Source organism: Henckelia pumila, chromosome 1 (assembly GCF_033568475.1).
Source record: "Henckelia pumila isolate YLH828 chromosome 1, ASM3356847v2, whole genome shotgun sequence".
Taxonomy (NCBI): Eukaryota; Viridiplantae; Streptophyta; class Magnoliopsida; order Lamiales; family Gesneriaceae; genus Henckelia; species Henckelia pumila.
This window is the reverse complement of record NC_133120.1, coordinates 106,651,716-106,662,965: the sequence shown is the minus strand read 5'-3', so window position 1 is coordinate 106,662,965 and position 11,250 is coordinate 106,651,716. Positions and strand designations below refer to the sequence as shown.

Here is an 11,250-nt window from a genome sequence, read left to right as displayed (position 1 = left end):
ATACGAAGACCCAGCGTTTAGCCCGTCTAGCTAACGAGGGTAGCTCATCTGGATTTCATTATCAGTCAGATGGCTTTCTGTGTTTGTCTGGCAGGCTTGTGATTCCGCAGGATGTAGAGTTGCGAGAAGAGATTTTGTCTCAGGCACATCGCACTAAGTTGAGTATTCATCCTGGGAGCAACAAGATGTACAAGGATCTACGTACTCGTTTCTGGTGGAAGGGAATGAAACGCAGAGTTTATCAATTTGTTTCGAGATGTTTGGTGTATCAACAGGTCAAGGCAGAGCACCGACGACCTGGAGGATTGCTTCACAGTCTGCCTGTTCCTGAATGGAAATGGAAGTTTATCACAATAGACTTTGTGACCCATTTGCCGGTATCCCCAAGGAACTGTGATGCTATCTGGGTTGTGGTGGACCGACTCACAAAGTCAGCGCATTTCATTGCCTATAGCCGGGAGAACAATGTGGATCGTATGGCTTGGTTGTACATTCAGGAGATCGTTCGACTTCATGGAGTGCCTGTGAGCATTGTCAGCGATCGAGACCCCAGGTTCACTTCTAGGTTCTGGGGGAGTGTTCAGCGTGCGATGGGTACTACTCTCAGTTTGAGTACTGCCTATCATCCGGAGACTGATGGTAAGTCAAAGCGCACTCTCCGTACTTTGGAGGATATGCTTAGAGCGTGCGTCATGGATTTTGGTTCGGCCTGGCAGGATCATTTGCCATTGATCGAGTTCACGTACAACAACAGCTATCATACTAGTATTGGGATGACACCTTTTGAGGCATTGTACGGGCGACGTTGTCATACTCCACTCTTCTGGGAAGAAGTGGGGGAGAGACAGGCTGAGGAACCAGAGTTTATCCAGCAGGCGTTAGACATTGTTGATCAGATCAAGAAACGAATTAAGACTGCACAGGATCGTCAGGCCAGCTATGCTAACACCAAGCGTAGGCCTTTGCAGTTCGATGTCGGGGAGAAAGTGTTTCTAAGAGTGTCACCTTTCCGCAAGATTCTCAGATTTGGCCTTAAGGGCAAGTTGTCTCCCAGGTTTATCGGTCCGTTTGAGATCTTGGAGAGCATTGGCGATTTGGCTTATCGACTAGCTTTGCCACCACATCTTTCCAGCATTCACCACGTGTTCCACGTATCACTGTTGCGACGGTATGTGGCGGATGAGTCTCATATTCTGCAGCGGTCTGAGGTTCAAGTGAGCAAGGATTTGACCTATGTTGAGAAACCTATTCGTATCCTGGATTATAAGGATAAGGTTTTGTGGAACAAAGTCATTCCTCTGGTTTTAGTTCAGTGGCAGCGCCGAGGCACTGAGGAAGCTACTTAGGAGCTTGAGAACAGGATGCGTGAAGACCATCCTAAGTTGTTTTGATTTCATTCTTGAGTTGTATTCAGTTGCAAACTCTGTAAACGTTTGATTTGAATAAAGAATGTTTCTGATTTCTGTATTACATTCAGTACTTAAGATCTGATTTCGAGGACGAAATATCTTAAGTGGGGGAGAATGTAGTAGCCCGTAACCAAAAATCAGTAATTAAGAAATTAATCATAATTACTTGGGAAGAGTTCGGAAGCTCCGAAGGTGAGTTCGAAAGCTCCAAACAGGATCGGAAGCTCCGATGTAGGATCGAAAGCTCCGATAGTATTACGTCAGGCATGACGTGTGGTTGGATCGGAAGCTCCGATCAGGATCGGAAGCTCCGATCACCCCTATCCGAAGTCAACAAGTGATATTTTGACACGTGGCAGATCAGGATCTTCGGAAGCTCCGAAGGCAGGATCAGACGTTCCGATCGAGGTTCGGATGTTCCGATCGAGGATCGGAGGCTCCGATCGTTGTCTATAAATAGAAGGCCGAGAATTTATTTTCAATTGCCAATTCCGGATTTCCTCTCTACTCTAGTCGTATTCGAGTTGTTCTAGCCTTCCTAGGCTTGACCCGAGAGTCGTCGAGGCGTTTGATAGTCGAAGCGGAGTTGTGCCCAAGTTCTGGAGGCATCGACATCAAAGGGCTAACGACGGACGAAGATATAGCTTTTGCTTCCTATAAATATTTAGGAGTATGCAATAGCTTAGTTAAGGCTTTTAGAGCACTTTAATGATAGTAGTATCATTTGGCAGTGTAGAGCAGACTATAGGCGTGGACCTAGAGTTGGTAGAGCTTGCACTGATTTGAGGTACGAAAGTAGTATTCGAGATATCCTGACTGAGTATGCATGTATTATGTGACGGCATGGTTTATATGTCATTGATTTATGCTGCATTCATTTGCATACTGAGCTATCTCCTTCGAGATGTCTGTTAGTAGGGTTTTTCCCTACACTAGTAGAATTTCTGCATATTACTTCGCTATTTTTTACTTCGACGATCATTATTACCGAAGTAATACATAGTTATTTACTGCGGTTGTAAAACTAACAAAGTAAAATGCACTTTTAACTTCATCAATTAAAAAAACGGACTTCACTTAAATTTTTACTTAACTTTTTACTTCATCAAATTTAATTTGATGAAGGAAGTAAAAAGTTAAAAATAAAATTTTTAATTTATATTTGGTGAAGTAATAGGTTGATCGGTATAATTCTCTACTTTCATTTTTTCCACGAACTTATACGTCTCTCCCTTTCTCTCGATCTCCAAGTGCAAATCCATTTATCAGGGCTTCCCATGTCGTCTCCCCCCTTTCTTTGTTTCATATGAACATTCAAGCATGTATGGATATATGATGCATCGGAGTTTCTGAAGATGTTGAAGGTGGAGCGTTGGCCTTGCCTGTCCCGAGCCTAGGTATCCCTTGTAGTCCGTCGCTTATTCTCGCTCGCGTTTGAGGGGTTTTGTTCTTTAGTTCGGTAGGTCTATTTTAAAAATGAATCACTATATTTTTATGCTCATTCTGCCCAAACCGAGCCCTATTCCAGACCTGCTACTGTGCGCATCTTCTCCGGTGAGTTTCTGTGTCGATTTCTAGTCGATTCTTGGCTTTCTAGGTTCGGTTCAAAGCTTAAAGTTCATATTTGAGCCAAGCCCATAAATTTTTGCTCATTTGAGCCATGGTTTCAGTTTCTCTGACGAGCTTCAGCCACTCAACCACCATGGAATAGGTTCTATCCGGTTTCCACTTTCCAGCCAGGTCTAGATCCGATTCTTGAAGGTTTTAGGCTAGTTACAGCTCGGTTCCAGCCTCTATTCTTGACTATAGTAGGCTGCCCGGAAGTAAGAAAATGATCACTCGATTTATTTCTAATCTGTTGTTTTTATGTCACTATATTTATTATTGGATTGTTGTAGGTTCAATCGCTGGCTGGAAGAGTTCAAGGTATATTTGTTCTTGAAAGTTCCGGTTGATTGTTTATGTGTCTATTTGTTTTTAGCTTGATTTGAATTACTGTAAATCACCATTACAGCCTATTTTGAAGCCCTAACCTTGAGATTACAGTAATGCAACTGCTATTTGTGCTGCCGCCAAAGTTCCTTAATGTAAGTTTGAGTTCTTTGGGTGTGATCTATGTTTGTATGGAGCACACAAAAATTTTAGTTGTGACATTTTCTTGAATTGTGACAGCAAATCTCAGATATGGAAATACACTTTGATATGTTATGCTTGTGCAAGCTGAAAGATTATATTTCTGTTGACTAATTCTTTGTAAATTGAAGTTGCTTCGGATAATTAGTCACCTATGTTGGTGTATTCAAAACTTTCGATTGGTTGTTTACTAAAGATGTGTGATTTTTGCTCTAATTTTGCGAGTTTCAATTTAAGTCAAGTCTGTTTTAGGACACTCTTTTTCTTAAATAAATTTTCTACTGTTGGTTATTCAGCCATCAACCTTAATCCGTGATCTTTCTTTGTCTTTGGGAGATATACAAGATTTGTTTTTTTTAATATAAATTTTCATGTTTCCTGAGCCGATCATGAATCTGAATTTCAATGCCATATTGTGAATATGAGTATCTCTGTGGAAGTTTAACTTTTTACCTGCAGTAGCTTGTTCAGGTGTTGCTAAAGAGCTCAAAATAGCAATGCAGTTTCTGACCAAGAACCACCTGAAGTCCATGTGAGATGGACTTACATTGCCAATGAAATAACCTCCTCTCAATGGCATAAATTCGAATACGCAATCTGGAATAGATTCAGGAATGACATTGAATTTGTTGACAGTAGTATGAGAATACTCTTCAGTTTTATAGCGATAAATGTTGTTCAGTTGAGTGAAATCAATCCAGTAATAATATTGTATAGGATAACTCAGAGCAGTAATACGCTTGTCAATGCGCTCGATCAATTCCTTGCCATCATGCTCGGGTTTAAGCATCTGCCTTGCACACCTTAAAGCAAAAAAGAAGAGGGCCTGAATTTCAATCGGATAGCCATACATCCCATGCACCATATTGAAGCCAAAGTCAAACCTCCAAACTCAACAATTTAGAGTTATTTGGATACACGAAAATGAACTCTCAGTTTTTAAGCACTCTTGGACAATCACTCGGCATCTATAAAGTATTTAAGCAGATATGTAAGTTTACCATCCGTCTGTTGATCTTATTCTAATATGATGGGCACACTTTTTTTAAAAAATATTTCTCCAGTTAGAAATATTTTTTCTGTTGACTTTCCATCATGCAGCATATTAATTTGGTGGTTGCTTGATCGATCAATTTTTCAATTGTCGTCGTGTGCTATTGACTCGAATATTTTGTGTTCAGATTACAAGAATAATTGGTGCTGAAGAAGCTAGTCCATACGGTGTTCTGGGGGTGAACAAAAATATGTCAGCTGAAAACATGAAGAAAAGGTATACTTGTGATGATATTTTAGGATGAACAGAAAAATTTCATACCATTTGTATGTCATGTATTGTTTATAACATTCAGTTTCTTTGTTCTATAGCACTGCGACCATCTTAGAAACTAGAAAAAAATAGTGGCACTCTATGGTAGATCATGCTATCACTGTTTGATGTATGCGAATAACCAACACGGTTGAAAGCAACTCTTTATATGTGGCTTATAAAATGATATAATGTGATCTTTAGGTATTGGAAATTGTCTTTGTGGGTCCATCCTGACAAAAGCTCTCACCCTAAATCTAACCAAGCATTTGTTAAGTTGAACAAAACATTTAAGGATTTACAGGATCCTGATAAGGTAAGTACTTTGACGAGTTTTAGTTTTATGTGAAAGTTGGAAATAATTTTACATACTTGCATGCTAAACTAAACAATGCTTAGGCTCATGATTTGAACACTGTATGCACACAAGAGTTTATTGCCTTGTGGCATGTTTCGGATAATATGATTGTCTTTCTTTCGTTCTATAGTGTCATTTGCCTGGATCTCTTAAAGATGCTGATCATGATTTGTAGACCTCAACGAATACATGAAACATTTTCTTTTGTTAACTTATAGTCTTCGATCCTTCCCCGTTTACCTTGTTTATTTACTGGCTCTTTGATCAATTTGGATGATAACACCTATAATTGTTGTATGATATCAGCAGAGATCATTCTACAATATTTATTTGTTCGGTGCACAAACTTATGATTTTGATATGCCCGTTTATATGACGTCAATTTGGTTCGATATATTCGTTGCTTGAATTCTTTAAGCTCCTCTGCAAGTTGTCTATACAATAGAGCACTCCATTTTTAACATAACGATCCAAGATCCAAGTTACCGGGATGTTGAATTTCTCTTCAAGTAACTTGACCAATGAGAAATTGCTGATTATATAATTTTTAATATAGAGAATTTTGATTAAATCACAAGTATATTCTCTTTTGGCAACGAAAAGTACTAGATGACAAAATAAAGCTAAAGGAGGAACAAGAATCATTTCAGGTACTATATGTCACTGTATACATCGGGACAGGCACCACAGAGCTGCTTTACTAACAGAAAATGTTTAATTTTATGTAGGCAGAGCTGAAAACCATGCGAGAGGCTGCATAATGGAGACGTATGCAAGGTATGGTATCTTTTGGAAAATTTGGTGTGGTACCTATGCATGAAGTGGGTGGGCGATGTAATCCGAAAGACTTGCTTATGTTTAGTCATTGTGTTAAATTAAATATCTTCTTGGTTTAAGTCAGCTAAAGTGGTCTAATATTTACGACTGAAGTTTTAAAATCCATCGCGGAACAGGGAAATTTGAAGAGATTTGACCTTATAGTTTGAGTTGCATCCGGGCACTTTATATGAAACCATTTTTTCGACACCTCTAATCAATCCTTTGCACCCCTGCTCTTCTTTATAGTAACACCTGGATGTCATGAAAATAATTGACAAAAAGCTTATGAGTAGATTAAATCTGAACTACTATCTTTTTGGTATTTGTGAACTGGTTTAATACTGGTTCCATGATTTTTGTTTTTTTTTAATTTCAGTGAATATAAATTCAATGGATATATGGCGCCGGAATATGCAATGCATGGCCAGTTCTCCATTAAATTGGATGTGTTCAGCTTCGGAGTTCTGATCTTTGAAATTTTGACCGGACAAAAGAACAATTTTTTTAGAAATGGATAGAAACTAGAAGACCTGCTAAGTTCGGTGAGTAAAATCCAGAAACTTACTCCTGATATTGTTTGTTTTAGCACCTAAATTCAAATTATATAAATGTCTCAAATCTTTGCATTCTAAGTTTGTTGCAAGTATTAGTTACTGATAAAGGATATGTCTCTGGATTGATTCAGGCTTGGAGGCATTGGCGTGAGGGAACACCTGCAAATATGATAGATCCTATGTTGAAGGATGGATTAATGTATAGTTTTTTTCCCTAGTGTTTATAGAGTTAGAATTTGATTATTTTTTTTATAGATGCACTTTTATTTTTGTGGAAATACTTGTGTATACATGCATATTTTTGGGTTATTTTGGTGGATATACTTGTGAATTTATGGATGATCGTTGTTTTGAGATGAATAATTTATGAACCTTATTAGTCTATTTTAAGTTTTAAAAATATATTTATATTGTGTAATTATTGCATCTAAATTTTAATGTAGTGGAAAGGCAATTTCACTAATGGACGAAGTAAAATAATGTCTTTTACTTCGTCAATTAGTGAAATTGCCGAAGTACAAGACATTATTTTGCTTCGTCGATTAGTGAAATTGCCGAAGTAAAAGATATGTTTATACTTCGTCGATTACATTTACTTCGTTAATTAATGAAATTGCTGAAGTAAAAGATATGTTTTTACTTTGGTATCGGCCCAATCCTGAACCGGTTTTGGCTCCATGAACCGAACAAAGACTTCGATAATTTCAAGGCTACGACTTCGGTTATAACACGAAGTAAAACAGTACCTATTACTTCACGTGACACTACTTCGGTAATTATCTATCTACGACTTCGATTAATAACCGAAGTCTTTTGCGACTTTTCTACTAGTGCTATCCTGTTAGTGGTTGGACTTCCATCGATTTGGGTCCGGCATATCCACTGGTATTATGGTATGGGAGCCACCTCCTGAAGCGAAGACACAACATGCTACATACCAGGGCCCGGTCTGTCTCTGTTATCTGATCATTGACCTCGAGTTTATAGGGAGTTCACTTTGCATGCATGTATACTCATACTCTCGTGCTGAGCGTTTTATGCTCACGTCTCGTACTCTGTGTTTCTGGACACCCTATTCCACGGGTCAGGTTTGCGATTGGACGAGGCGGGTGGTTCCAAGAGGGGCTAGGCAGTGGTTGGCCAACTGGAGTTTCGTCTAGGTTTATTTCTGTTGTTTTGGATTGATACAGCTTTCGATTTGGTTGTATAATCTATTTTGGATATTTACAGATTCCTTGACTTGAGATTGTAATTTTAGTAATGTTTCCGCAGTCTATTCTGATATCTGTTTATTAAGTTAATTGCATGCCTAAGTTCTGTTTAGTAGGTGATCCGGGTAAGGGTCACTACATTGTTTCAAAAACTCGTCGTTCGATCAGCGCCGACCCGTACGCCACTGTCGTGATGATCTTTGAATTCTTCCAAGTACATTTCCTCCACCATGGGTTTCCATAGCCTTACTCTAGCATTAATGAACAAATTGCAGACCTGAAAAAGATAGAAAAGAAAGTTTATCGTACATGACAAGAAAAAATAAGTAACATATGATAAAATAATTTGTTGTAGGAGATTTGTTGAAGATACATATGCATAGGTTTTCTCGATTACATAAATACATTGTAAATCTTGAATAAAATAATATGGTTTAAAGGGACTCGCCTGGCTTCTTGAGAGACCTGTTTGGCGTGCAAAAGTATGTTTATCTATATCATTTGGATACCTGTAAAAATCAAAAAAATTGATCAGTACTAAAAAATTGGAGGTTAACTAACTAATTAGTTACTCTTTTGAGTATTTTTTAATAAAAAAAATTTTGTGGAGGATAGTGGGCGAGAGATGTGTTCCTATGGAGGTTGCAACGAGTAAAATCCACACACAAATAACATACGATTAAAGCAATAAAATTCGATTCCACAAAGACAAATAAGAAATAAACTTAAGACCTATATTATCTATATACACGAACACAAATAATGATGGAATATTAAAGGATTAATTTCAACAGAAACTAACAACAAAACCGGCTAGCGTCTGCAAAATATAATAATTGAAAACAGGCAAGAATCTGAAAGTACTATGCAATCCGTGACAATGTGGTACTAAAGCAAGATTTAGCTAGGGAACATATAATTAAATAAATTAATTAAATATACCATTAATATCCGTGGCTAATTTCCTATTACAGCCCGTTGCTTTGTGGTTCTTGAAATCCCTGCCATAAGGTTGATAATTTGCTTGAAAATGGTGCAGACATGGGCACACGAAGACACGATTCTTGGCTTGCTCATGCTTCTCTCTCTTGAGAACCTTGGTTGCAGATCTCGCATGCGTAGCGGTTTGACTCCTATAATGTTTCCGGTGAAAGGGAAACCACTTCTGAATCTCGATCTACAGTCGCAATGCTATATCGGTATCAAAATGAAGCTTAGGACGATCTATAAACGAATTCTAACTCCAAACACACATTCCGATGCTGGTGGTAAAGAATCAACGACAAAAAGTGGCGGCTAGGGTTGGGTTTTGGGAGAGTCGTGAGAGAAGGGCACAGGCGTGAGACGAAGGAAGAATGGGTTGAGAAAATTAAAGAATGAAGGCCCATATCTGGCATTATTATTATTATTATTATTATTATTATTATTATTATTTATTTATTTATTTTAAAGAAAAAAAAGTTAAAACAACACTTTAACATAATCTATTGTGTTTGACTCTATAAAACAACACAAAAACACAACGGTTTTAAAAATCATTGTCGTAGATAAATAAAAAAACGCACATAGACAACGGTTAATTAAAACCGCTGTCGTAGGCCATAAAAAGCCCGCTCATAGACAACCGTTTTCAAAAACCGTTGTCTTTGTCATATAAAAGACAACAGTTTTTTACAAACCGTTGTCTTGTTTCATTAAAATATGGCCAACAACAACGATTTTTAATAAAACCGTTGTTAAAAGTTAAAAGACAACGTTGTTGATACCCAAATTTGTTGTAGTGATCATATACAAATGGTTCATCCAATTGATGAGTAACACTTCATAGGTGGGCATGGAGGTGGACAGCATTATTGTAAATTTATGACAAATCAAGTTTTGAATGATTATAAACATGGGTAATCTTTCTCATTATTGTAAATTTATGACAAATCAAGTTTTGAATGATTATAAACATGGTACCCGACAGAATCAAGCACATAGTAGATGGTGTTGGAATGAAGCAATAAATTCTCAGTACTATGTTCTAACAGCTCTTAGCTTGTTGCTTTGGCATGACCTTCTTTTCGCCAAACATTCTCGTCGTCATCGTAATCATATATTTTCTAATTTCGAGTTCAACTCTTCATCTATTACATGTTCAGTGGCCACGTAGCCAGTGCAAGAAGGCTATTATAGATTGTAACTCATTAAAAACAAATAAGTTTGCTCAAATTTTATGATGAGAAATGTAACGGTAAGGAACTATTGTTATTAAAATAAAAGGTAATTGAACAAAATACTGCTTTATACAAAAGCTTGCAATCCAAAGCAAAGAGAAAATTGATCTTTAAGTTATCTGCCGCTAAGTATATTATTAATGATACTTCAAAGTTAGCATAAAAATGACAGAAACATATAAATAAAATAAAATAATAATTTTTTTTGAACACAAATAAAATAATAATAATAATTATTATATAAGTATAGATTTTCCCCATTTAAGATTTGGGTTAAAAACATACGAAGATTTAATGATTTAATGTTTCTACTACTAATCTTACGGCCGGTAAAAAATAAATATTTAAAATTATGTTCAAAGTGATGGAAAATTATAATATTTGTCATGTTTTGTTTTTGTTTTCAGACCGTATAAGTCGTCGATGCTTGATTTACAAATGAGATTACAAATTGGATTACAAATTGCATTTATAATTATAAAATTATCCTAAATACATTTTTATAATTTTTTAAAATAAAATGCATAAATAATTTTATAATTTCAATTGCACTTTGGAATCAAATTTGTAATCCTTATTATACATATAACATTTTTCATTTTCCTATTTTAATATATTCAATATGTTGGTTTTTCGTTCCCTTTTAATAACATTTTCCATTTTCCTATTTTAATATATGCAATATATTGGTTATTCGTTCGCTTTTAATATATCATTTTTATGGGAAGTTCTATGCTGCCTTTGGGGTTGCTATCCCAAGAGCAGATTAACGGTCATGATTCATCTGCAGATCAGCTAAGAATTTTCCCATTTTCACTTATAGAAAAAGAATCAAATTCATGGTTTTCGGAAATGGTCGCGGTCTTCGTCGCGGTATCTATCGTTCCAGTTCCAATGTTATATTGCAGAACGGTCACGACACGGATTTATTAAAAAAAATTATAATTTTATTATTTTAAATAGATTTTATTATAATTTTAATTTATATGTTTTGAACTTATTAAATATAAAAGATTGACAAATAATGGATATATTAGGAAAATTTTAAAAAAACACAAAAAAATAAAAAAAAAATTAAGCCTAAATCAAACCACACAAATTGATTTTTTTTTTTTGAAAGTTTTGGCTATTTTAGATTTTAATTATTTATTTTATTTTGTTTGGCGTGATATTTTTAATTTTTTCAAAAACCAAAACATTTTCCAATTCATCCACTTTCCCAATCGTCTTCTTCCCTAAAA

The 11,250-nt window shown here is 36.2% G+C and overlaps 1 protein-coding gene across 1 annotated transcript; it reads right to left on the bottom strand.

The window, feature by feature from the left end:
* Nucleotides 1–3,834: 3,834 nt before the first annotated feature.
* Nucleotides 3,835–4,407, bottom strand: LOC140871658 (alkaline/neutral invertase CINV2-like). The gene has a single exon (XM_073274272.1). It carries the CDS (start codon nt 4,405–4,407, stop codon nt 3,835–3,837), a length of 573 nt encoding a protein of 190 aa, XP_073130373.1.
* Between the last annotated feature and the right edge of the window lie 6,843 nt (nt 4,408–11,250).